Genomic DNA, 27343 nt, shown 5'->3' with positions numbered 1-27343 from the left:
ACAAGAAGGAATCGCTGAAGAAGAGAAAGCGGGACAGGACAGATCAGAGATTGGAGATGGATGGGGAGCCACGTGACCACAGCCGCGTACGCTACGCGGTGCGTGTTATGGGAGCATCCCATAACAGCTGCTAAAAAATTATCCTCTCTCTTTCCAATACATGGAAAGGGACAGCAGGGAGCGTTATAATTTTTGAAGGGCTGGTCATATTTACTGAACTCTTGATGCTGAGACCTATAAGTTCATGATTGCTGCCTGTTATTATAGTAATATACTAAATATGTGGCTAGGATGTTCTTGTGCATACTAGTCAACAGATCTTTCCTTAATACTAGACTTGTTAAACCACGGGTCGGGGCGGGTTTTCAGGCCTACCTGATCCGCCCATGCGGGTTTTGGGGTGGGTTACCTTCACAGTAAACCGCCCATGGATTTAGCAAATAATTCTAACCCAACCCAAATAACCCAAAATAACCCAATTATGCATATCATTACTTTGATAGGCAGTGATCTACATAGCTAAATAAAATACTGTATTTAAATACAGTATTATAAACTATCTAAGTAAGCAAATGTAATCTAAATACAGTAATATACGTATTTAGATATCTTGGCAACCCAGCGGGTTGCTCCGCCGGGCTTTGGGGCAGCCAAAAATATCCAAAACCCAATGGATAATTAGAAGGTCTAACCCAACCCATTTCTTGGCGGGTCGGGGCGGGTTGGGGCGGGTTTCGTGGGTTGGGTTTAACAAGTCTATTCAAATTCTCCTTACTACAGGCTATTATTGTTATGGGTTCCTCGTACGAAGAACCCTTTTTGTCAGGACTCGGCCAATGGGAGGCCTCGTACTAGCGGGCCCTCGCTTAACAAGATCCCTATTTCTACCCACGCACACTGGACACACCTTTCTCTTCCTTAACAAACCCTTCTTGTATATACGGCAGGATATAGCTTAGAACAAGCATATCATCCCCTTACATTAGGGTTTGTTCACTCTCAACGGAACAGACTGGATTGGAAGTAGTAAGGTGACCTACTACATAAGAGATGGAAGGACAAGAGAATATTAATGCCACACTATGGCAAGAACTATACCAGTTGCATACACAACTTATTGAACAGAATGCAGAGCTCCAACAGTTACGGGCTCAGCCAGCTGCCCCTGCCGCAATACCTGCCCCTACCATAACCATGCGCCCCCGTCCGATGCACCCAGACGTGAGAACATTTAATGGAGAAAACGCCCACAACTATCTTGCCTTCAAGATAAACCTCCGTACAAAGTTTACAATTGATGGGAATTCCTACCCTGACAGCTCCGCAAAAGCCTACTACATCTTTAGTCGCCTGGAGGGGAAGGCTAGCCGACGAATGCTGCCATGGATGGAAGCCAACGGACCAACAATCTCGTATGAAGGCCTTATGGAGGCGATGGATAAAGCATACTTGGATGCAGACCGACAACAAAGAGCTCTCGTACGGATTAATACCATGCGCCAGAACAACAGGGACCTGGACGAGTTCCTGGACAATTTCAACAAAGCCCTACTGAATACAGGTGGCATGGATTGGCATGATGACCAGAAGAAGTCCCTCCTGGAAACAGCTATTAGCCTGCCACTCCTTCAAGCTATGGTCAGGAGAGAACAAGCTGACTTGTATAACAGGTATTGCAATCAATTATATCAAGTCAACCATGACCTACAACGCGTGAAGTGAATGACCCGGGCACGTACAAGCCGCAGCTATCAGCCTCCACCCGCCCGAGCTACCACTGATGGTCCCATGGACTGGGAGCCCACTGTTGCTGCTGTCCAGCAGCGTCGCCGAGCTACTGACAACTAACAAAGGACCCAGCATACAATGACTGGACAGCGCGCTCAGTTTGTCTCCAACTCTGAGCTCCAAAGACGACGTGAGGAGGGAACATGCCTCTGTTGTGGAAGTAAAGGCCACCTCGTCCGAGAATGTGACCTTCTGCCTCCTCTACGCCCTCGTCCGACTGTGGCTGCTACACAAATGGTTAACAACATGGAAGAGGAACCAGAGGAGTCGGAAAATAAATAACCCCTGTACAAAGTCATGGACAGGGGTACCCAGGTAGAGCTACTTAACTAAGACTATGGAAAGACTTTAAACGCTCTTACATGCACTCCCAACCTTTTAAACTAGAGGCCATTGTGAACCATATCAAGCTGGCTTGTACACTGGTAGATACAGGCTGTCTTGCTTATAGAGCTATTAGTCAAGAATTTGTACAATAGAACAAGATACCAACTATTCCTATCAAGCTGCTCCCAGTAGATGGTATTGGTGGAGACCTGGTCATAACCAGGATCGTACGAGCACGACTGGATATTAGAGGTCATAGTAAAGAGGGGTCATACCTTTATGTCCTACCATATCTACTAGGATATGACCTTATCCTCGGCAACCCCTGGCTCAAGCGCCATGATGGCAGGCTAGAGCCTAAAAGAAACTGACTATATCTATGTACAACTAAGACATGCCTATATAACACTATTACACACCCACCTAAACCCCTAAGCCTACAAGGTCTTACTGCCGCAGTATTTCAAGCTATAAAGAGACAGGCAATAAAAACTGGTTCAAAGGCAACAATATTTGCAGCCTTGCTAAGAGACATTGAAAAGGTACTTAACCCCAAAATACCAACAGACCCCCGTATGAAGCTTCCTCCGGAATATATGGATTTTCTTAACCTCTTTGAACCTGACAACGCAAAATCGTTGCCACCCCATCGGGGAGAGGGCATTGACCACAAGATCAAGCTCGTACGAACCAATGGAAAGGAGCCTGAGATACCTTGGGGGCCCCTCTACAACATGTCTCAGGAGGAGTTGGTTGTATTAAGGAAGGAACTAACTGAACTGTTAGACAAGAACTTTATTAGAGTAAGCAGCTTACCTGCTGCTGCTCTGGTCTTATTTATACAGAAACCAGGGGGAGGTCTGAGATTCTGTGTTGACTACTGCGCCTTAAATACTATTACCAAGAAAGATTAATATCCTCTGCCCCTTATCCACAAGACACTGAACCAGATTGGACGGGCTAAGTGGTTTACCAAACTGGATGTTTCAGCTGCCTTCCACAAAATCTGGATTGCCAAAGGCCAGGAGTGGATGACAGCTTTTCGTACGAGATATGGCCTTTTTGAATGGCTTGTTACACCATTTGGCCTGGCAAATGCCCCCAGCACTTTCCAGAAGTACATTAACTAGGCGCTCTGTGAATACTTGGACGAGTTTTGCTCTGCCTATGTTGATGATATCTTAGTCTTCACTAATAGAAGCCGTGAACTCCATAGGGAGCATGTATAAAAGGTCCTAGTCAAGCTTAATAAAGCAGGGCTGTTCCTAGATATCAACAAGTACGAGTTTGAACGCAAGGAAACCAAGTACCTAGGGTTTATCGTACGAGCTGGAGAAGGTATGTCAATGGACCCAGAGAAGATCAAGGCCATTAAAGAATGGGAAGCACCTACAACTGTCAAAGGCGTACGAGGATTTATCGGGTTTGCAAACTTCTACCATCAATTCATACCTGATTTTTCATCTCTAACGCGACCCCTAATTGAACTGACCAAAAAGGATGCCCGGTTCTGTTGGACGGAAGAGTGCCAGCAGAGCTTCGGACGATTAAAGGAATGCTTCATAACAGAGCCTGTCCTTGCTCCATTTGACCCAGATTGAGAGACTATAGTGGAAACAGACTCGTCCGGCCATATAACTGGGGGGACACTATCACAGTATGACTTGGAGGGTAATCTCTACCCTTGTGCCTACTTCTCTAAACGCCACTCCCCTGCAGAGAGTAACTATGAGATCTATGACAAAGAGTTACTGGCTGTTGTACAGTGCCTGGAAGCCTGGGATACTAAACTCTGCTTAGTATCTAAATTTAAAGTTCTTACTAACCATAAGAATCTGGAATACTTCTATTTACCAAGGAAGCTGTCAGAATAATACATATAATAGAGCCTCTTCTTAAGCAGATTTAACTTCAAATTCCACTACTGGAAGGGCTCTGAGAATGAACATGCTAATACTCTCTCTTAACATGACCAAGACTCTCCAAAAGGAAATAATGATTGGTTAGAGTCATGTACAATGCAGTTATTACAAGAAAAATACAGGGGGGAAGTAATAGACATTCCCTATCCAAAAGCCACTATCTTACCTATTGCACCCCAAGGAGGGGTCCCCACCTGGGCAGAAGCCCAGTCAGGTGATGACGAGTACATGGAAATACGGAAGCTCGTACGAGAGGGGGCTAGGAAACTCCCACCAAGGCTACTGCTCAAGGTTTCCATGTCAGAATGCAGCATTGACGCGCAGGACAATCTCCTATTCTGAGGACAAAGATGGGTCCCCTGCAACAAACCCTTGCGTACAAGCCTGATCCAGACAGCCCACGACTCCGCCCTAATCAGTCACCCCGGACGAGAACAGACCTATTTGGTGGTGAGCCGAACCTACTTCTGGCCAAATATGTCCAAAGATATACGCCAATTTGTACAGAACTGTGACACCTGCGGCCGAGCAAAAATATGGAAGGAACAGAAAAAGGGACTCCTAAAACTATTACCAATCCCAGAACATCCATGGCAATATATCACACTGGACTTCATTACAGACCTGCCAAATAGTAATGGCTGTACAGTGATTCTAGTCCTGACTGACTGACTGACAAAAGGAGTAATCCTTGAATCTATGGCCAAAATGACTTCTCAAGAGGTTGCTTGGACCCTCGTACGAACCCTGATACGACGCCACGGAATACCGCAGACAATGGTCTCTGATAGGGGCAGTCAATTTGTTAGTAGAGTATAGAAGCAGATCTGCCAGCTGTTAGGGATTAAACAATTGCTATCAACTGCCTTCTATCCCCAGACAGACAGGGCTACAGAGCAAGCAAATACTGTAGTAGAGACATACCTTTGCTTGTATATTTGCTATGATCAGGGAGATTAGGACAAGCTCATCCCTATTGCAGAACTGGCTATCAATACTCGTACAAGCTCTGCTACTGGGGTGTCCCCTTTTTACCTAACCCATGGCTATGACCTCTCACTATTTGGCCTTACTGAGGACTTACCAGAGCAATCTGCCGATCAGAGCCCCATCCAGATCAGGGAAAATATTGCTTGTATGATCAAAGAAGCCATGGACTGGGCCAAAGCATCTCTAGCTTACTCACAACAAGAAGCTGAACACCAGGCAAATAAGAAGTGAGCCCCAGCACCTACCTATAAGCCAGGTGACAAAGTATGGCTGAACCTTTGGAATATTCGTACGGAAAGACCCAGCAAGAAACTAGACTGGAAGAATACAAAATATACAGTTACAAAGTTGATAGGCATACATGCCCTACAGTTGAATACTCCACCAGGAATACACCCAGTATTTTATGTTGACCTTGTACAACTGGCAGATAATAACAAGCTCCCCTTGCAAGTCCAGGATGACTCCCAACCCCCACCTATCTTGGTAAATAACAAAGAAGAATATTATATTGACTCCGTACTAGATAAACAGTGGAAGAAGATAGGAAGAGGAGGCTGTTGGGAATATCTGGTTAAATAGACTGGATGGGCTAAACCCACATGGGAACCAGCCCATGAACTTGAAGAAATAGAGGCTGTACAAGCCTATGAATTACAACAGGAACAACAGAAAGAAGACCATCCCAACCTAGAACCTACAGAACAAGAAAAGAGAACAGGCTCGCGCAGAACCAGATCATACAACAAGATTAATCCTCCAGTTCCTTAATTAGAGCACGGGGAAGCTCTGCAACAGTAAGAGGCACATACTTAGGCTCGCAATCAGCATAAAAGTCACAATGAGCTCTGCTATCTTTCCACTTGCAGCCAGCACAAGCACCATTCCAATAGCCAGGGATTTGTACATGCTCCCCAAAGACAGAACAAGTATTCATGGAGCATGGCTCCCGAGTCTTAATACTACATAAAGTAATCAGGATAGCATTAATATACAAGGGCCGAGCAGTACAGACCTAAACAGAGATCAGCCCAGACCACTAATAGGTAGTCAGACCGAACAGACTAGTGGGAAAGGCTACCTGCTTGACAGTGAGAGCACCAACCCGGACAACAAACTCGTACAAAGGGAACCGCTATACCTCTCTTTGCACGTTGTTATGACACAGGTCAAACAGAGCCCGGTCACCCTTAGCAGTGAGACGGACCACAGCGTACGAATGGCCAGTCTGGGCATCCTGGAAACCAGATACAGGAATAGTAAACTTGTTCAGGAACTGCCCAGCAGTACCTTGTATTATTAGATTATATAGACAGTAAAGAAGAGTATTATCTGTATTTGGGTCAGGGTTATTGGCAGAGCTTGTTAACATAATGGCTTGGACAGAGACAATAGAGGTTAGAGACAGGAGCAGAGGGTGGTCACTGCAGAGGGAGATACTGGGAAAGGACTTAGAAGAAGCAAAAGGGGTTGAGGATAAGAAGAAGGAATTTTCAATTTGGAAGTGTTGTATCTTGGCACTGACCGCTAACTCTACAGACATGTCCGTACAATACATGGAGCCCAACACCCCGATGCCTCCAACATGCACCAAACCCGTACCTTGGACGACGCAATACTTCAAGGAAAGCATTTACCTCTCGAAGGGATGGGACCTACTGTTATGGGTTCCTCGTACGAAGAACCCTTTTTGTCAGGACTCGGCCAATGGGAGGCCTCGTACTAGCGGGCCCTCGCTTAAAGAGATCCCTATTTCTACCCACGCACACTGGACACACCTTTCTCTTCCTTAACAAACCCTTCTTGTATATACGGCAGGATATAGCTTAGAACAAGCATATCATCCCCTTACAATTATAGATATTATAGCCAGGTCACAGCTGACAATTTTTGATTCTTCCAGCATAACAGCTATACTTTGCTCTACTATGCAGTAGAGAGATGGTCTTGGACATTAGCAAAAGAAAATAAGTATACTATACAATAAGCTGAACAGATCATAGGGCTCCTGCTAGAAAGGGGAGAAGATATATATACTACAAGTAATTATTATTTCACCCCTCTAATATCTGTTAGTAAGATAATAAATAATTACTCTTCTTGTACTAAAAAGAAAGTTATATCTACATGGCTGTAATTGCTCTTGAATGCTGGGTTTGATTTCAAAATATACCGCCAAATTGAAAGCTAGCTTGAACAAAAGTGATTAGATACATCACATTATTTATTTCAATCTATTTTCAATAAATCTGACAGGCTTCCGACATGTGTGAAATCAGTCCTAGTATTGGGTGATGACATTTTGACAACACTGGATGAGAAGGAAGCCCACAACCGCCAGCCATTATTTGTATCAGCCTGTGGGGATAAGTATCTGAAGTTTGTTCAAACCATTTTGTTTTCGAAACCCTCGTTTTATCCTGATTCTGCAAAAATTGCGGTTTCATTAATACTTGCTGTTTGTGTTCTGATATTATCACTATAGCAACTTGATAACTTTCTCAATAATCAGTGTCATTTCACGTTTATTGATCCTCAAAGTCTCACCTAGGGCTATCGAGGTGGTTACGACAGCCAGTAGATTAGTCAGAACTTAGCTTTCCAAGCGGCGTAGGCCTTTTGGCTGAGTGGAAGTTCAATAGGTTACTAGTGTCGATACTGGGGATCAATGTCTACAACGAATGACTGCAAGGTCTTCATTTCCTACAATCTATGTAGATGATTTATAGCTTTTCACAAACCTCAAAAGGTTCTCGATAATAGGAAATAGTTCATTTCATGCGGGCAGATGTATCAAACGAGCGAGTGAGGTGGACATTGATAGTAAGGAGTGGCCTCTGGTTGACAGTTCTCTTGGGCCACGCCATATCTCAAGTGATCTGGAAGGATGTCCTGCTTGATAACTTTATTGGAAATTCAGTAACTATCAGGCAGGCAGCGGTGAATTCTCCTGCATCAGAGAATCAGAGGCAATCTGTTATCCTGGCAAACCTCATAGACCACAGAATACCTCTGTCAGGATGGAAAGTCCGCAGCTCATCAGGGGCAGAACAGGTTCTTTCTAGAAACGCGTTTTTACCTCTATGGATACTGAGGGCTTTGATATCCTGAATTGCCTCTATCCGGGGTGGTGACACCATCACACTTTTTGATGGGGATGGGCTCAAGGTCGCCGGCGTGCGATATAACTCTCGGCACGGAAACACTGAGGATAAGCCGATTCATTTTGCGCGTTTCTTAGCAAGAGGGTTGAAGTTATGAGCAGCTATATTGAACCGGCAATGTGTACGCTTCGGCGACTTCGTGATTTTTTTTTGGTGGGAGTAATCAAGAGCTGATCACGACACGCAATCCTCTATTACTTCTAGCAATGGCTGAATATTGGCAGGACAGGTTGAAAAATGTGCATTGCCTCTCGACGTTGCCTTTAGGAAGAATGGATTCGTGAGCAGACGCAATCTGAATTCCCACTTTGAACCTGGGGTGAGGTATGCGCGATGCTCATCCTACCCCGAGTATATGGGAAATGAAGGTGATTAGCCAAGATAGCCTTTCCAAGAACGACTTTACTCTTACACTAGCAACAATTGACGTACTTGCCATTGTAACTTCAGCGCGGGAATCTAGAGAATTTCAAATGGCCGGCTGGCTAGACATAGCTAGAAAGCCACTGCGGCGACAAGGTCATTAGTGTGGCTGATGAGCTGGAGATAATTATGAATGACCTAATCAGATGCAAAGCCACATCGGCAGCTTAGACTTGGGGGGACTAACAGCCTTCTTGGGTGGAGGATTAAGACGGACAAACCAAGACACAGACTGTCCACAAAAAGCAGAAAAAAAAATACAACAGCTGCGGTTCGCATGTGGGCTCAATCGTCTTGGGAGACTTGGCTCCCCCCTTCACCCAGCTGTAAACCTTAAGATCTGCAGTCTTGCCGTACGCAATTGAAGATTGGCTACTTATACCAGAACTCCAAGCAACGGCGTTCTTGGCAGGCCCAACATAGCCACAAAACTACATGAGAATATTGCTGCCTGGAAGGACTGTCCTTCTTGGAGCGCTTAATACAGATGGGCCACAGCTTATTGGTGATTGAGTGACTGTCGGGATTATGACAATGCAAATCAGCTTGGGTCCTATAACAGCCTCATTTTCTGGGCCACTAAGCGTCCAGTCGCCATGGTATAATGCCTTCCAACTAATCCCTAGTATCGCATGGCTCGCGGTTCCAGAATCTATTACATCCCCAGGGCCTGCACTCTTTCCGGCAGAATTTTGTGAAGGTTCGGATGACTGACTGATAAAGGCAAACCCATTGACAGAAAGAGTTTCGTTTACTCACTTAGTTTGGGAAAGCAACTTCTTGTATTCAGGAACAGGAGCAATGTCTGACCTTGAAGAGTTTATCCGAGTTGCACGGAAAGCTGTTGAAGCATCACCAGAAGATCATCCTGACCGGGATAAGTATTTGAACAACCTCGGAATTGGGCTTAGGGACCGATATGAAAGGACGGGGGCAATGGCTGACCTTAACGAGTCTATTCAAATTTTCCAGCAAGCTCTCAGAGCAACGCCAGAAGACCATAGTGACCGTGCTACACGTTTAGACAATCTTGGAAGTGCACTTGGCGACCGCTATACCATCACAGGAGCATTAGCTGACCTTGAAGAGTCTATCCAGCTTGGACAGGAAGCTGTTGAAGCAACGCCAGAAGATCACCCTGACCGGGGCATGTTTCTAAACAACCTTGGGCGTGGGCTTAGGGATCGATACGAAAGGACAGAAGAAGTGACTGATTTTAATAAGTCTATACAACTTGGCTGGGAAGCTGTCAAAGCAACGCCAGAAGATCACCCTGAGCGTGCTATGTATTTGAACAGCCTAGGAAATCAACTTGCGGACCGATATGAAATGACAGGAGCAATGGCTGACCTTAACATGTCTATCCAACTTGGTTGGGAAGCTGTCAAAGCCACGCCAGGAGATTATCCTGACCGGGCTATGTATTTGAACAATCTCGGAAGTCAACTTGGGGACCGATATGAAAGGACAGGGAAAATAGCTGATCTTGGAGAGGCTATCCAGCTTGGGAGGGAAGCTGTTGATGCAACACTAGAGGATCATCCTGACCGGCTTATGTATTTGAACAATCTCAGAAGCCAACTTGAGGACCGATATGAAAGGACAGGAGCATTGGCTGATCTTGAAGAGTCTATTCAGATTGGAAGGGAGATTGTCAAAGCAACACCAGAAGATCACCGGGCTATGTATTTGAACAATCTCGGAAATCAACTTAGGGACCGATATGAAAGGACAGGAGAAATGGCTGATCTTGAAGAGTCTATTCAGCTTGGACGGGAAGCTGCTGATGCAACACCAGAAGACCATCCTGATCGGGCCATGTATTTGAATACACTTGGATCTCGACTTAGAAGCCGATATGAAAGGACAGGAACAATGGCTGACCTTGAAGAGTCTATCCAATTTGGACGACAGGCCGTTGAAGCAACACCAGAAGATCATCCTGACCAGGCTACGCGTTTAGATAACCTTAGAAGTTCGCTTGGCGACCGATATACAAGAACAGGAGCAATAACTGACCTTGAAGAGTCTATTCGAATCGGGAGGGAAGCTGTTCAAGCAACACCACAAGATCATCCTGCACGGGCTATATATTTGAACCACCTTGCAAGTGGACTCCGGGACCTGCATAAAAGGACAGGGTCAATGGCTGAACTTAACGAGTCTATCCAAATTGGACGTGAAGCTGTTCAAGCAACACCACAAGATCATCCTGACCGGGCTATGTATTTGAACAACCTTGGAAATGAGCTTGGCAACCGATATGAAAGGACAGGGGAAATGGCTGATCTTGAAGAGTCCATCCGAATCGGACGGGAAGCTGTCAAAGCAACACCACAAGATCATCCTGCACGGGCTATGCATCTGAACAACCTTGGGAGTGGGGTTGGTGACCGATATAAGAGGACAGGAGACATGGCTGATCTTGAAGAGTCTATCCAAATTGGACGGGAGGCTGTTGAAGCAACACCACAAGATGACCCTGACCGGGCTATGTATTTGAACAACCTGGGATGTGGGCTTAGAGACCGGTATGAAAGGACAGGAGAAATGGCTGACCTTGAAGAGTCTATTCAAATTGGTCAGGAGGCTGTTGAAGCAACACCAGAGTATCATCCCGACCGGGCTATGTGTTTGAACAACCTTGGCCGCGGGCTTAGGGACCAATATGAAAGGACAGGAGCAATGGCTGACCTTGAAGAGTCTATTCGAATTGGACGGAAAGCCGTTGAAGCAACGCCACAAGATCACCCTGACCAGGCTATGTATCTAAACCACCTTGGAACTGGGCTTAGGGACCGATATGAACGGACAGGAGAAATGGCTGATCTTAGAGAGTCCATCCAAATCGGACGGGAAGCTGTTGAAACAACACCTGAGGATCATCCTGACAGGGCCACATATCTCACTAACCTCGGAAATCGACTTGGGGAACAATATACAAAGACAGGAGCAATGGCTGAACTTAACGAGTCTATACAACTTGGACGGGAAGCTCTTAAAGTAACACCAGAAGATCATCCTGAACGGGCTATATATTTGAACAACCTTGGAAGCGGGCTCAAGGACCGATATGAAAGAACAGGAGCAATGACTGACCTTGAGGAGTCTATCCAAATTGGACGGCAAGCTGTTGAAGCAACACCAGAAGATCATCCTGACCGGGCTATGTATTTGAACAACCTTGGAGACGGGCTTGGTGACCGATATGCAAAGACTGGAGCAGTAGCCGACCTCCTTGAAGCTATTTCACATCAGCAGTCTGCTTTACGACAACAAAGCTCTTTCATTGCCACTCGAGTACAAGCTGGCCATTGTGCACTTCGGAATCTTGCCATTCTTTCAGACTGGCAGCAGAGCTACGAAGTCGCAGATATCGCTGTTCATCTCGTTCCTCGTTTAACGGCACGGTCACTTGAAAACTCTGATAAACAACATTTGCTTGGTGAAGTAGTGGGCCTTGCTTCTGATGCAGCATCTGTCGCATTGAATGCGCAAAAGGGAGCCGTGGTTGCTCTAGGCTTGCTTGAACATGGAAGAGGCGTGCTTGCAGCATCTCTTGAAGAGGTACGAGTAGACACTCTTGATCTACAGGAAGCATACCCTGCCCTGGCCACGCGATTTGTTCAGCTTCGGGATATACTAGGCAAGCCTTCTACGCGCAATGAATTTTTGACGACTACAAATCCCACGACTTCTGGGCAGGCTCAAGCGCGTCAGCGTTACAATGCTGACAGAGAACTTGACAAGTTGATCATTGAGATTCGAAAACAGCCGGGATTTGATGACTTTTTGCTAGCGCCGAGTGAAGATGAAATGCGACTTGCTGCGCAGAAGGGTCCTATTGTAACAATAAATGTCAGCCGGTACCGCTGTGATGCAATCCTGATTGCACAGGATAAAATATCTTCTCTGCATCTACCCAACCTCACCAGCGAAGAGATCGAGGAGAAGGCAAAGACAACAGATGATTTGGGAAGTCCTATTATCCTAGAATGGTTGTGGGATGCCATCATGCATCCTGTTCTAGAATCGCTAGGATTAGACCGATCCCCATCTGGCAACAATTGGCCACACATATGGTGGATCCCGACAGGTGCTTTGAGCAAATTCCCTCTCCATGCAGCTGGATATCATGGTAGAGGTACACAGGAGACAGTGCTTGATCGGGTCATGTCTTCCTACAGCTCGTCTGTTAAAGCGATTATACATGGACGTCGACGTCCTGCTAAGCAGCCAACTTCGGCACATGCACTTCTAATTGCTATGGAGCATACACCAGGGAATTCCAGGCTTCCATTTGCAGCTAAGGAAATAGCAATACTTCATGACCCGTTCAGATCAATGGGTCTCGACCCTATCCAGCCAGGACAATACAAACGCGATCTCGTACCGTATTTGCCGCAATGCAGGATATTCCACTTCGCTGGCCATGGTTATACAGACAAGGCAAATCCATCCAAAAGTTGTTTGCTTCTTAGAGATGGGAAAGATGGGCCCCTTACAGTAGCTAATCTTCTGGAAATGAATCTTCGAGAGTACTCACCATTCCTTGCTTACCTTTCAGCTTGTGGAACTGGCCAGATCAGAGATGAGAGGTTCCTTGACGAGAGTATTCACCTGATCAGCGCCTTCCAGCTGGCAGGATTCCGGCATGTTATTGGCACTCTCTGGAAGGTAGATGACGAAACCTGTATGGACATGGCAAGGATTACATATAAAACAATGGCGGGTGGAAACATGAAGGATGAATCAGTGTGTCAAGGCCTGCATCAGGCTGCCCGGAGACTTCGTGATCATTGTCTCAATAGGCCGTCAGTGAGTCAAACAGAGGTTGATAACCTAGGTGGTCGGCATGTTGGAAGCGACAGGTTACCACGAGACATCATTTGGTATGATTCCGACATGGATAGCAACGACGTTTACCAAGGTACAAGGTATTTACCGTGGGTTCCATATGTTCATTTTGGAGTCTGAACAACACTTGAGAAGTAGGGAGACTGGACAACAGGCAGACTCAAAAGCGAGATAGCAGACACTAAGGTGGTTAAAAGGAGATGAGCAGACAGATTAGAAGAGAGACAAGCAGAGAGGTGAGAAGAAAGATAGGAAGAGAATTGAGTGGAAATTGAATAAAGAGATTAGGCCCCAAGTGGAAAATCAAAGAGGAAAATGATAGAGAAGCGAACCGGGACTCGAATAAGAGAAATCTGCTGTCGATGGTATTTGTTATTGGTATTCCAGCATGGATTGATATTGACCTTCCAATAAAAGACCCTGCTCCTATCCATCTCGGATACCTCAGAACATGCTCCCGGGGCTGACCAATCAGTCGTTACAATGCACAGGATCTCTATTGATGAGAAGTGCACTTCACAGGAGTTATCGCAAATTATAAGTAATGTTATAGTAATAGGAGATAGGGTTATGATAAAGCTGAATCATTCAAGCCCTGATTCTGGTGGGTTGTGCGGCCCGCGTGATGAAGGATATCATAATAGAAATGTTTAGGCGTTGTGAAATACCAAAAGAGGGTGGAATAGAGCTGTACCAACTGCACGTACGTAGCCTACCAAGGAACGGATGTCTTTTTTCCAAAGGGCTCTCCATTTGCTACGATCCCTGGTAATGAGTGTTCCCCTCCTGCAATCTCTCCAATACATTGACTGCGTGGGTGGGGTCTTTATTTTGCCTCCTTGTACCTTTGTCAGCCGCTCCACGGCGATGTCGAGCAGGATGAATGTGGTGAGATGTCGACTTGGGGTCAGTTTAGTTGACTTGCCCAAGTGCTTTTCAATTTCTTCGCTAACCAAGGCTGACAGTCCCGCCTTGCGCACGAACCCGGCGACTGGTAAGAGGTTCAAAGTCTGATTATCTTGAATTAAATTTCAATGGCTTTGGAATCTGCTGATACTGGGCAGATGGAAGAGTCTGTTCGCTGGCGGGAATCAGACCCGTGCGGGTTGGATCGACGACGTGACGGATTATGAAAGCAGGGTGTTGCAGTCATATTGTATAGCCCTGACCTGATATTGACCCCTTGGTGGATTTGCTAACCACTGCGGTTGCCTTCAGTTCTAAAGATAATTTCCGATAACCATGACCTCCAGGTCCGACTCCGCTAGAGCGAAAACGACATTGCCATTACGGGATAAGTATGCACCAACTCCTGCAACCCTATTTAAGCCAAATCTCTAACCTCTATGCAAATTCATCTATTTTGTTCATTGGATTCCTCTAATATCAAAGTCTGTGATAGACGCAGGTAGTGGAATGGTTGCAAGGGGCCTGAAAACAGAAAGTCAAGGCATCCCCAGTGGCCAGAATAGGAATTAGTAAAACATCAATGCCTATGCTTTATTTCTCTGGCCTTATATATACTAGAACTCCTCCTTCCGTATAGAACAGAACTGCCAGAACCAGCCTGGGATAAAGATAGGAATAGTTATTGACAAATATAAGTCCTCTATCCCTGGTCATCCTGGATTATACCCTCCACGATCCTCCACAGATCTGATACAGAAGATAACTTGGACACTGGCTTGGTTTAGTACCCTCTACAGTTTAAGCACAACCATGGAAGTAAAGAGGACAAGTACGCCTACAACTACAGCATGGAAGAAGAGGACAAAGGTGCCATGCCCTTAGCAATGGCTACCAGCCTAGCCCCGACTAGGACAACGTGCCGCGTGTAGAGCCTAGCTGTATATCTTGGCCGTGCTTTCTCTTGTGGGCTCTACCAAGGACCGTAACTAGGGCGTAACTAAGCTTCATACTAGTTGGACGTGGCCGTGGAAGAATCAGGTAAGTCAACCGAGGCTGCAAAGCTTACCAGGAGTCACCAGGGTTAGGAAGACTTGAAGGTGTCAACCCTATCGCAACAGCCTAATAACAGCAGCTACCTGGTAACCTTTCAAAGCTACTTACAAGAAGGAAGGCTATTAGAGAGCCAATTATATTCTATAATAATAAACCTTATATAGTTCTAAAGTTTGCGTGGCCGATATCTTTATCTACCTCAGCGTGTCTAGCCACTAGTAGTCTCCTACACCTTAGAGACTACGTAAGAGGATATCTGCGAAACCCTAAGCGATAAGACCCAGCATGTTGATATATTCTTCTATTTAGCTAGTTATAGGGCCAAGACTTAAAAAATCTAGCACATACGACCACAGGGTGTGGAGAACAGGGCTTCCCGTCCGCTCAGCCGTACTTAAGCCACACGCCGGTAGGTTAGTAGTATGGTGGGTGACCACATGCGAATCCCTACTGTTGTATGTTTTTTGCATTTCTTTTTTATCCTATTTCCAGTCGCAGCGGTGTTTGTTCAGTCCTTTACTCAGAGCTGAAGCCCTCTATATTCACCCGCCAAGCTTGAACTGCTGACTGGCATTGGAGTTGCAGGATCCTGAGTTCCGTGGGTCGCGTGGGCAGGAACTCAGAGTCGAAACTGTAATGGGACGTATTTAGATAGGTCTTCCTATCTAGACGTGCCGTATGTACAATAGCTACACGAAGGCAAAGCTCCGTCGGCCTTCTTCTGGACGTTCACAGCTGAGGCATGCTCGGGTGCAGGACCAATGCTCTGTCATGACATCCATAACAGTTGTTAACTGCTAGGACAATTTACTATAAAGCATTGAAGAAGAGATTGTGGCAGTCCAAAATTCTGCTATAGTCTTGTTAATAGAAGGCAAGCCGTCAGCCTCTGGTTCATGGCGGACATTGTCAGAAAGGATGGGAATCCGACAATGAGACCGTCACTTAACTTATTGAGGTCTAGTAGCTCTTACCTTCCCCTTTTCTATTGATATTGCCAGCCATGAACGGTGGTGGTGCACGTGGATTAGAGCTTAGTACCTATCAAGAAGGATAAGAAAAGTACTTGGATCTACTTGGATCTACTTGAATCTATTCTCTAGACCTCTATAAGAAGTCGATTCGCTCGCAGGCAAATCCATTCGAAGGGTGTTTTTTGAACTAGACCAAAGTAGCCCTATAATATCTCTGATATTACTTACGCTAAGGCTCCAGCTAGCCCTAACTAGCTCCGCCAAGTCTCCAAGACTCCATTTGGAACTAACTAGAGATACCCCTCCCTCCGCGCCTGCCATTTAATACCATTGCTTATTATTTAATATTTACTATCTGCAATTCCCCTCCGCGCATCATCAAGGAACACCTAAAAGAATGGCATCAGAAGATGACCTCAACGGCCTCGACCTCCCCGAATTCGGCTCCCTCCCTTTCGACCTTTATGTCATGGTTCGTCTCACTTCTCGCCACATCTAAGAACCTCATTGACCAAGGTACTACTAATTGTGCTGCTGTTACTAATGACGCGAATGATGCAGGCAAAATGGAACCCAGCCTCCCCCCTCTCCGTCATGCAACAAAAGAAACAACTTGTCAAAGAATGGATTAAGCTCGGCAGATACGGACGAAGAGTAGTCCTTTATTTCCTATCCCAAATAAACAACTAGATAATAATGGATGTACAGGAATTTCTTGGCACAATCCCCTTGCCAGAGGAAATCCCCAGCAACGTCCCCCAAAACCTCTTAACTCCCAAAGAACGCGCCCATGACGGGCAGATCGAGCGCACGTTCTTTATCCGGACGTGGTACGGTGATCCTAGTGACCCAGCGAGTCAGCAGAAGGCGGATGACGATTATGCGCATTTGGTTGAGGTTATTTCGTCCGATTATGGGGATATGGGGCTTATGATGGATAAGTTCTTTATTTTTGATGAGAAGGAGGAGTTTTCTTCCTCTCTTCTTTCTACTCAGAGCAGAGACGTTGAATTTTCCGACGATGTCGCGATTCCCAGACCTGGATGTATGCCCTCGTATGTTCTGGCCGCGTTGATGCATTGCCCTGACCAGATCGAAGGGAATCGAGTTGAGAACCTTCATGACCTTCCGCCTGCTGAAGAAGCTGAGAGACGGCAGATGCTTCTTGTGCTTGTTGCAGATCGCAAGGCGTGTGAAGAAGGATGGGTTCTGCATCTGGCGATCAACCACAAGGGGCAGGTTCTTCCTTTCCGGATCAGGAACGGGGCGGACTGGGTTTCGGCTAGCTACGGAAATTGGTGTGATGGGCAGCAATTGACAGAGAATACGCAGGACCCTGAGGCGGACGTGGAGATGTATATGGATCATGGGGCTGGGGGCGGTGGATGGGATTGATATTCTGGGTCCTATCTCTTTCTAATTGCTTTACCCCTGGTGGAATGGGTTAATATCCTTCTTCAATTCTCAAGCACACCCTCTGGTACTGGGACTTCGATCTCAGGCGCATCATCGACCATCTCGATACCTAGGCGCTGTCAGCTATATCTATGATATCTTGTCTTCTGTTGACGTACGTGTGATATTAAACATTTCCTTCACAGTCGGCTGCTCGCCTCTCTTGATCTTTGCACTCACAGCCCCATTGTCAAATTCGACCTTGCATCTATTCAAACGTTAGAAGTTGACAAGGACAAGGCCTCAGAAGAAACTCACCCCTTGATCCGAACAAAATTGGGGTATCTTTCTCCCCATAGCGGGTGATTCCTCCGTCCATTTCTATCGCTCCGACACCAGGCGTTGAAGCCTTCGTATGTATACTTAGGGTTGTTGAAAAAATTCATGGCCGCAACCACATTGCCCATATCGCTCTCGAAGCCGGACTTCGTAACGAGGTTGTGATTGAAGACCTCGTACCGCGATCCCGTCACTGTAGTATCAGACTCGGAGTTGAACAGATGAAAGGTAAATCTCTTCCAGTTATTCTCAGCCCAGTTCCACGCCGAATCTTTGTCCGGGTTGCCCTGGCGTCCTTTGGCATTGTAACCAAGCCAGTCCTGCGTCCATGATTTGGTGGCCGTTTTTGTGTTTCCTTTCGAATCGATCCAGGAAACTTCCTGCACGACTCGTCGTGGGAGCTGATTTATATTCCCTTGAATGTACTGCTGGTACCCAGGCACACACATCCTGTTAAGGGTCGAGTCTTGGCCCCCTTCCTCCACACTGTTAAAGGGGAACTCGTCACAGCTAAGCCAGTTGTCGTTCCCTGGCTCCCCTGGATCATCACCAGTAATGTCCGAGAGGACGTTCGATTCCTCAATACATTGCCGAGCCCATGTGTCGTAGTAATCATGCATATTTCCCTCCCGATCAACGATAACAAAGTCGTGGCGAGAGCCCCCTTCACAGGCAACATAGCGACGATCCTCATCCCTTTCTGTGCTTCCGGCCATACTGTATGTCAAGGGGAATGGTTGTCCGTCTAGATTATTCTTGCTGAGGCCTTCAAGGATGTTGCGGCAGATCCCCCCGATTGGAACTCCGTATCCTGGGAGTGTCTCGTCGGGAAAGTAGCGGCAGTTGTACATCATGGCGGGGATGGAATTCACACAGCTTTGGGTTGGGTCGACGTCCATTGGGTCACCATCGTCGTTGTCATCGTCACCTTGGCGTTTGCTAGTTGACTGGGAAGTATTTGGATTCCACTCACAGGCGTCGCCCGCGCACCCACCGCTCGAACACTGGCCTCCGTCGTTGCAGGTGAAGAAGGGTTTTCCGCCGTTGAAGGCCGGGACATCTTCTAGCGTTACTCGTTTCTCTAGCGAGCGAGGGGATAGAATCCCGTCTGTTTCTGACATGGAAGATAGGTTATACAAGGGAATAAACCTGTCTGGGCCCCCTGCTTCTGGCAGGAGACCTCGCTTGGAGGCTGCAGTGGACCCATGGTGCTCCCAGAGGATCTTCTCGCGGCCAAGACCAGACCAAAGGGTTCTTGCTGGGAGCCGTTAGCATTAATCTTATCTAGCATGGGGTGCGATACATACGCTTGAGTGCGTAATCCCCCAGCCACTTGAAACTAGACAATGTCAGCTTTGAGCTCGAGAGTCACCTCCAACTTGAACTTACATTGCCCTTCCACCGTAACCTATTCAAAGTCAGTCAATGCACACCTGAATAAGAAGAGCAAAACCCACCGAAGTTGTAAAAGAACTTGATGAACACGCTATACGATGCCGCAGGCGGATTCTCAATACCCCCATTTGCTTCTGCTTGGACCTCAAAGCGCAACGTATTGTTCACGAAGCCAACGATCTGCGCATCCAGCAAAGCACTTTTACTTCCTATAGGAGAATTCACCTTAATACCCAGGTTAGCCTCAGGCGTGATCTTGAAGTCAATATGAACAATGGCCTCGACACTGGCGTCCAGAATAGGAGTCATGTCTGTACCCGAGGCGCGCTGCTCATCATCCTTATTCGGTTCCAAGAATCGCTGGAATTCTTCCGAATCGTCATTCTGAGGGAAGTACATCTCATAGCGTGGAAAAGTAATCTTTGCCCCGCCGGTGAGTTTCCCGGCAACCCGCGCGTAGGCTTCCATGGAGGCGTAGAGATCCAATGTAGGGCCTACCGCGGCAATGCCCTTAATGGCCAATCCCGGGTATGAGAGCGTGTCAATAATTTTGATCCGGGGACTATTGTACTGCATTTCCGCACTTCCCTCAATTTCAATAACTGCCCGGGCTTCCGGGGTGACTTCGAAATAGGCATACACGGTATCAATGCTCAGGGGCACAATCGTTCCCTGTGCATAGTAGGACCATCGGGCGTTCATGTCGAATTTCGCATCAAGGGTGACATCCATTCCGGCTTCCAGCCGCACATTGTTTCTCGAGCAGCGGGCACGTTTGCTATACAGAAGCATCCTCTTATTGATAGAAAGTGGAAGCTTGCCTTTGTCCGAAGAGCGTACGGTTGTTAGCTTCTCCAGCCAGTCGGAGAATCCTCCCCACCAGCGTCTCTCTGCACGCAGCTCTCGCTTTGATTTTCCAGTACCAGATTCCTCACCGGTGAAATCGTCCCAGTAGGGGACAAGATTTGTATAGTCGATTCGCATGTTCACCGTGGAATCCTCGCGCTTGATAAGCTCAAACCGGTAGTCAAATGTCAGGTTATAGACCATAGAGTCATGCCCCTCCACCGCTCGTTTCGACTTATGGAAGTCCGAGAGATAGTGCGGATGCACAGGCTCCATGGACACAATGCGTGCGTACGGGCCTGAGCCAATATGCCGTGGAAGAGTAATGATCGTGTCTGGGGCGCCTTCCACAAACACCTTTTCACATTCTATATCTCTGCCCCTTTTGCAGTAGACCAAGTGGTAAGTCTCTTCGTGCTCGAATACCCAGTCGACCACATTGGGGTCGTTGCGCGTCAACGTCTCACGTTTTCTAACGGGGTTCTCAGATCCATCATCACTACGCGTAAAAACAAAACTGCTGGCAAACTCTCCATTGAGAGCACCCTCATCGCCGTCAAGGACAATGAACCCGTATGGGTCATCGCCCACATCTGTCTCATCAGGGCCGTTTGGGTCCTCGTCATTGTTGCCATAGTTATCTGTATACCGATATATCACGTCCTCTTCAATAGGATTAGGAAATATCTTCCCGAGATCAAACGGTAAATCCCTGTCTGGTTTGGGGTCACAGCACAAGCGATGTCTGATACCGGGGAAATAGTAGTCACATGGAGCCCATGTTCCAGCACGTCTATTAGGCAACTTAGCTTTTGCGGCGGTGAACTGGGTAGAGGGGCATCCTCTCTTCGAGCATTCCGACATTGTAGGCATGTTGATAAGGGTAATGTCGCCATCTTGCTCGTAGCTCTCGACCTCTGGGACCCAGTCGCAGTTTTTCAGAGCAGCTGTGCTTTTTAGCTTCCCGACCTATTTCCTGTTCCCTGGGGTGGCCTTACCGTCAAGTTCACAGCAAAAGTTCTGAGCTTCTCCTTCTTCGCAGAAGTCGCCCCTAGTAGCAATCGGCTGGGCATAACCGTCCGAGCAAGTATGGAAAACCGTGCAGGGAGACCAGTGACACTTCTGCAGCTCAGGTGCCGCATCGCAGCAGACTGAGATTGCACCGCTTGAGCACTTTTTCTGGCCCACGGCGTCCACATAACGATCAGTGATCAGCTCATACCGCCCATTCCCACAAGTCAATTCGGCCTCGCCGCCAGTACACTTAGTCGAGTCGCCCTCAGGCGCACCAACTGTCTGGCAGTTCACGGCGGGACTGTCAGCGGGACAGCAAACCCGTTTATATTGACCTAGTCCGCAGGTATCTGCAGTATGAGAAAGGGCTCCGTAGAGTTCCTGGTAGGATTCTGTGGGCGAATGCACTAGGGCAACCACAACATCCCCTTTCCTGCACTCGGGGTTACCCTCGATCGTTGGCTCACCACCAACACACCCACTGGTGACATAGCAGCCATCGCCCGTCAGTCCGCCCATTTCATCAACCAGGTCTTCTTTCTCCTCATCGCTCAGTTCGCCTCCTTCGAGGAGCTCGTCAGTCACCCAGTCGCCCAGAAGGCCAGTTAGGGCTTGAAAGTCATTAGTGTCTTGATCAATAGCCCAGATCATGACACCCCCAAAGCACTCGTTGTCGAGCATTTCTCGCTTCTTCTCGAAGCTCTCTTCATCATCGTAGGTAATCCACTGGTTTTCGTCGTAGACCATGTACTTGACCCCCGAGTCTTCATCGTACTTGATCACCTTTTGGTTTAGCCGCTTTTGGCGGGCCATGATTTCTATATCAGTAGATTAGCAGACAGTCTACTCTACTTGAATGCAAGTGTACCTTTGAAGGTGAGAATCCCAGACTCGCCAGAGCACTCCCCACGAAGGCCAGCATCACTGAATTCACAGCCGGGCTCCGAGCATCCGGGATCAGACAGCGTGAAGGTCCGACCATAGAAACCCATTCCTAGGCTGACTTTGTAGAGATTAATATTATTCCGCCGCAAGAGGTCTACTCCAATTTCGATTTCAGTGACATTCGTGTGTCCAAAGACATATGGACCTGTCCACTCGTTAAATTGATCCCATTTACCGCGCATATCGTAACTGCAGTGTAAAGTCAGCATTCTTGGGATGGTACAGGAAAGGCAGAACTTACCTCATGAGGTTGAACCAGCTCACTTCTTTCTCCATTGCCGATACATCAAAGTGCTGCAGATACCAGTAACTAGCTGGGATAGCCATCGATATATCCCATGACGGATTGCGCTTCTGGAAGGCTTCATTCATTTCTCGTACTAGGGAGACATAGTTTTCGTAGTCCTCGTCTTTTCCACCGCGGTCACCTAAATATCTCGTTAGACAAGCCCTTCAGCGAATATACTTAACCCTAATACTTACCAGCCACAGGGTACTCCCAGTCAAGGTCTACGCCGTCAAGCCCGTGTGTCTCGAAAAGGTCCATAAGACTGTTGATAAACTTTTGCCGGTTGTCCGAGGTCGAGGCCATATCGGACCATGCGGTTCTCGTTGGCCCTGCAACCATCAGCTTCTCTGTGCTCTTTCATGGGGGTCAATGGGAATACCAGGATCGCTGAACGCCCACCCTCCAACAGCGATAAAGACCTTCAAGGATCGATTGCGCCTCTTCAGCTTGACAATCCTCGAGATCATCTCAGAGCTGTCAATGGTGATTTCCGAGTCTTCGATTCCCGCAAACGCAATGTTCAAATGCGTCAATGCCTTCACCGGGATATCCTCCGGTCGAAAGGCGTCGCATTCTCTGGTATCGGCCCAGGTCTCATAATAAGCAATCCGGCGTGTCTCCCAGCGACTATCGCATGTGTCTCGCTCAGGTTGACCACAATTACTCTGGCAGCTTGTCTCCTCATCATCTGTTTCCTCGCAGAACTCCTCTGTCGTGCCACAGAAGCCCCAGCGACTGCAACAGACATTCAAGGGACACTCTTTATCTTCACCATACTTACCACATTCTGCCACAGCATCACAGTTGCTAATACAGTTGCCTTCGCCACACCAGTCAGGCCCGAAGCCACAGCTTCCTGACATGGAACAGCAGCCAATTTCGCATGGGTGCTCGGTGTCACAGGTAGCGTCCTGCTGGCCAAGAACTAGGGGCAGGAATGGGAAAAGTAGAATCAAAAATGGAGCAAACGAAAGGAATTTGCGTAGTTGACGCATGTTTCATCCAGCGTCATATATGCGTGACCTTAGAATCAATTGAATGAACGGAACATAAATCAGAACCAAGATAACGAAAGAGAAGGAGGATGTAAAGTAAATGGAACCTCCAAAGACTTAAACACATACCTAGACAGGCTTGATCTATGAACCCTGTCGGAGAGGGAAATTCCAACCCAACGCTGGGAGTCCATCGTGTTGGGCTATTCTGGACGCCCAGGAACTCCGCAAACGAGACGAAAAAAACTATTCAGCAGAAAGTGGCATAAAATGAGATTCATCGGGAATGCTTTGCGATTGCCTGGCCCATCAGCATAGCCAAGCAAGTAGCGATGCAGGTTCACACCTTCCTGCAGGAACAATACTGAATCCCCATCAGCGCTAAAGTAGCGCCAGACTCGGCGCCTCTGCAGGTTACATGGTCTTAGGCCTGCAGCCCCCGCTGTGAGGGCTCAGAGAAGTGTTAGGCAACTGACTAAAGGCTCAATGGGAAGCGTAATACCCAGTCCATGCAGTCCAAATTGTGCGTCCTCATAGTCACGGAGCCTGCTCCGTTCGCCACTCTCAATCTAAACAATAATAATCAAAGGACAGCCTCTCCACAATCTTTTTCGGCGCCCAATGCACCCATCCGGGATTATCCGGTCTACTGCGTAGAGTAGCATCCGGCTAATACGTCTTATTGCAGGGAACCTGGCTAGCAGACGCAGGTACTTGGATAACCCCATTGTGGTATTATGTTGAGATTGGTAAGAGAGAGTAATTCAGAATTTTTTATTTTTCTTTTCTCCAGTCCAGATTCATCTCCCATGTAGCAATCAATGTACTTGGGGGCTTGGATGCCCGCCGTCTCTGGATTGCAAAAAGCAAGACCAACTTTGCCTGCATCATCCTCAGGGAGATCGCAAACTTCATCATCTTGAGTCAGGATGGTTGCCATTTCACCTGGCAGAATGCTTCTCCTGTTTGTTTTATCCTGTCTCTCACATCTAGCGGCCTGTCTCTCCGTTGTTCCTAGCTTAGGCCATATTCCCGCCGGCGTCCGAGCTGCCTGTCGAGTAACGCTCGCAAAGAACGTGACGGAGTGCTCTGATGATATTCAGAGACCGTTGGAGTTTATTCCCTCGTCTCTGCTGCCTGACATTTGCACTAACGAATGCACGAATGCGCTTTCCTCTCTTTATGCAGAGGCAACCTCGAGATGTGGCACAGATGCTGTCAATATCACGGTAGATGGCATTGTAACAGATACTATCACTCCTCTAGACTTGGTGGGAGAGTTGAGGTACAAGTATAACATAACATGCCTCCAAGATATGTCCCTCCGCCGTCATTGACATTAGAATACTGACATGGTTATACATGACGAAGGTTTCTGCAAGGAGAGGCTGGAGGACATTGCAGAAGACGAACAGTGCTCGGAATGCTATCTGAAGTCTGTTCAGTTGGAGATCAATCAGCCAATTGGGGGCTCTTCAGTCAGTCCGGACGAATTTGACGAGCTGAAAGAATCCTGCAATATACCGACGACGTCGTATCCAGTTGATCCAACTTTTCCTGGGACTCCTTCAGAGACGTAAGCATCCGGATCATGTATAGGATAACTCAGCAGAACTGACTTTTGGAAGACCGCAATGTACAAATATACATACAGCCAGCGCCGGCGACACCATCAACTCTATCGCCAATGCCCTCTCGGTCGCCACAGACCGGCTGCTGATGTATAACGGGCTGCCTTTGACGTGGGACGAACCCTTCACTGCAGGCGAAGAACTGTGCCTCGACCAGGTCTCGCAATGTTTGATTCACAAGGTCACATCCTCAGACAGCTGCTCGTCCCTCCTCGTGCTCGCGGGACCCAGCGTCACCGATTTAATGCTGCAATCATGGAATCCCACCATCGGCCGCTCATGCGCAAACCTAGAAACTATAATAGGAAAATACATCTGCATCGGCCCCCCGGGCCAAACAAGCACGTTTACCCCTGTTATACCTTCGACTACCGCTTCGCCTACAATCACAACGCCTCCAGACACGTATACCTGGGAGCCAGCTCCCGACAGCCTGACAAACACTGTCAACATAACAACTACCTGGGCCTTCCCCACCGAAACGGTCTCAATCCCCGTCCATACAGCGAACTCACTCCCCTCAAAAGAAGACACTCAGGCCATGAGAGACCGCACAGCGCACTGTCCTTTCAAAGACGAATATAACAGCACAATCTGGAATGCTGGCCTAGGCGACGAAGAATATCACCTGCACTCCTGGGACCTCGATCCCGAGTGTACAGAGGAATACTGGGACCCGTACTGCCTCCCAGGCCCCAACGATCCCATCCTCCCCAGTCCAACCGAAATCCCATCTTCATGCTATCCAACAATTACGAAAATTATCCCCGAAGGTTGGGTTGAGCCGCCGGGGCCCACGGAAAGCGGAGTCCCAGATCAATGCAATAAATGGCATCTTGTGACAAATGGCGAGACTTGCGCGGGGATTGCGGCGAAGTATGACCTGTCTGTCGATAAGCTCAGCGAGCTCAACCCGGCGCTTAATGCGCAGTGTAGTAATTTGCGAGGGGCCTTTGCAATATGTGTGCGGGTTTGGGTGGACACGGTTACGGCTACACCTACACCTACTACCACTACAACTGCGGGACCACCTGGACCAACGGGGACGGGGACGAGCCCGACCTGTACGAAGTGGCATCTTCTCGAGAAAGGTAAGCTTCTTCTTTCTCATCTGTGCTAGAACCCCATGGAGCGATCAAGCTAACGAATTCCAGGCGATACGTGCGACTCCATCATCGCCAAGTACGGTCTCATCCTGTCTCGCTTCAGGCAGTTGAACAGGAGCGTGGATTCGGAGTGCACAACCTTGGTTGTGGGGAATGCGTACTGCGTAGGGTAATTCGGCCTTGCCTAGCACCTTATTATGTGCCCAGTCATGAGTAGTGGTACCGACGTATCTAGCGTAGTCTGCTATAGGTTCTACATGCAGCACTTGCGTAAATTGAATGGACTCCATCTGTATAGACGTGACACAGAACCAGCCCTTGATAGGCTGAACAGTAGTTTATTCAATCCTATGATGATTAAACATATCACATTGCAGGGTCACGCTAGCCTTGCAATCCATGTCGTCCCTCGCTCGCGAAGACTAGAACTAGGACTTTCGTCTCACCTCATCAAGGCTACAACAGCATGCAAGGCCCCCCAAATCCTTAGGACTCAGAATCTAACCATGCGAGAGCCGGAATCCCGCCTGAGCTAATTGATTGAAGATATAATGAGCGCTTAGCTTCCTGGCAGCAAAGATTTTGAATATCAAGCAAGGCCCTGGGGCGGAAACCCCTCGTCTAGCCTTAATTAGGGACGAGGATAGTCGGGCCATTCCCGTCGTGCCCAGGCGCTTATTCCAAGCCGACCCCTTCGTGGTGCAGATTCTTAGAGTAGTTCCAACATCATTCCACGCTCTGACCAATAGTACCTAAATCACGCAGGGTCCTTCAGGCCGAAGAGGAGAAAGGAATGGGATAATGCCTAGGCTAACATGTGGAGAGTGCGGTGGGTGGAGAACCCCTGCATGAAGGATGTAACCCTAACACACGAACTGACTATGAAGCTAAACGAACTAAGGATCGAACTGAGCGGCTGCTCTGCAGCTCTGACTCGCCAAAATCCAGCGAGGCTAAAGGTAAGCAAAGTCTCCCGGATCA

At 47.7% G+C, this 27343-nt stretch overlaps 10 protein-coding genes across 10 annotated transcripts, besides 1 other annotated feature; 9 read left to right on the top strand and 1 right to left on the bottom strand.

Moving 5' to 3' along the window:
• Positions 1-27343: part of a sequence feature (contig 1.7 1..773302(-1)) that runs on past both edges of the window.
• ANIA_11271 (uncharacterized protein) lies at positions 387-682 on the top strand (the record flags this gene model as incomplete). Its single annotated transcript, XM_050613376.1, has 3 exons — positions 387-400; positions 548-564; positions 606-682. 3 exons carry the CDS (start codon positions 387-389, stop codon positions 680-682), a joined length of 108 nt encoding a protein of 35 aa, XP_050469199.1.
• On the top strand, positions 1195-1848 carry ANIA_00535 (uncharacterized protein; the record flags this gene model as incomplete). The annotated part of the gene is made up of 2 exons (XM_653047.1): positions 1195-1670; positions 1749-1848. The coding sequence occupies 2 exons, from the start codon at positions 1195-1197 to the stop codon at positions 1846-1848; spliced, it is 576 nt and encodes a 191-aa protein (XP_658139.1).
• ANIA_00536 (uncharacterized protein) lies at positions 2850-3245 on the top strand (the record flags this gene model as incomplete). The annotated part of the gene is made up of 2 exons (XM_653048.1): positions 2850-2918; positions 3054-3245. The coding sequence occupies 2 exons, from the start codon at positions 2850-2852 to the stop codon at positions 3243-3245; spliced, it is 261 nt and encodes an 86-aa protein (XP_658140.1).
• ANIA_00537 (uncharacterized protein) lies at positions 4746-5258 on the top strand (the record flags this gene model as incomplete). Its single annotated transcript, XM_653049.1, has 2 exons — positions 4746-4841; positions 4998-5258. 2 exons carry the CDS (start codon positions 4746-4748, stop codon positions 5256-5258), a joined length of 357 nt encoding a protein of 118 aa, XP_658141.1.
• ANIA_00538 (uncharacterized protein) lies at positions 6401-7187 on the top strand (the record flags this gene model as incomplete). Its single annotated transcript, XM_653050.1, has 2 exons — positions 6401-6701; positions 7141-7187. The coding sequence occupies 2 exons, from the start codon at positions 6401-6403 to the stop codon at positions 7185-7187; spliced, it is 348 nt and encodes a 115-aa protein (XP_658142.1).
• ANIA_00539 (uncharacterized protein) lies at positions 9416-13591 on the top strand (the record flags this gene model as incomplete). The annotated part of the gene is made up of 2 exons (XM_653051.1): positions 9416-12124; positions 12209-13591. 2 exons carry the CDS (start codon positions 9416-9418, stop codon positions 13589-13591), a joined length of 4092 nt encoding a protein of 1363 aa, XP_658143.1.
• ANIA_11272 (uncharacterized protein) lies at positions 15191-15652 on the top strand (the record flags this gene model as incomplete). The annotated part of the gene is made up of 3 exons (XM_050613375.1): positions 15191-15209; positions 15394-15418; positions 15598-15652. 3 exons carry the CDS (start codon positions 15191-15193, stop codon positions 15650-15652), a joined length of 99 nt encoding a protein of 32 aa, XP_050469198.1.
• Positions 16805-17802, top strand: ANIA_00540 (uncharacterized protein; the record flags this gene model as incomplete). Its single annotated transcript, XM_653052.1, has 2 exons — positions 16805-16879; positions 17116-17802. 2 exons carry the CDS (start codon positions 16805-16807, stop codon positions 17800-17802), a joined length of 762 nt encoding a protein of 253 aa, XP_658144.1.
• Positions 18117-23416, bottom strand: ANIA_00541 (uncharacterized protein; the record flags this gene model as incomplete). The annotated part of the gene is made up of 9 exons (XM_653053.1): positions 18117-19399; positions 19531-19536; positions 19575-21299; positions 21381-22214; positions 22265-22530; positions 22583-22769; positions 22825-22959; positions 23010-23365; positions 23412-23416. 9 exons carry the CDS (start codon positions 23414-23416, stop codon positions 18117-18119), a joined length of 4797 nt encoding a protein of 1598 aa, XP_658145.1.
• On the top strand, positions 24978-26898 carry ANIA_00542 (LysM peptidoglycan-binding domain-containing protein; the record flags this gene model as incomplete). The annotated part of the gene is made up of 4 exons (XM_653054.1): positions 24978-25201; positions 25284-26347; positions 26411-26531; positions 26661-26898. 4 exons carry the CDS (start codon positions 24978-24980, stop codon positions 26896-26898), a joined length of 1647 nt encoding a protein of 548 aa, XP_658146.1.

Source organism: Aspergillus nidulans, chromosome VIII, assembly GCF_000011425.1.
Source record: "Aspergillus nidulans FGSC A4 chromosome VIII".
Taxonomy (NCBI): domain Eukaryota; kingdom Fungi; phylum Ascomycota; class Eurotiomycetes; order Eurotiales; family Aspergillaceae; genus Aspergillus; species Aspergillus nidulans.
This window is presented reverse-complemented; position numbering and strand designations above follow the sequence as displayed.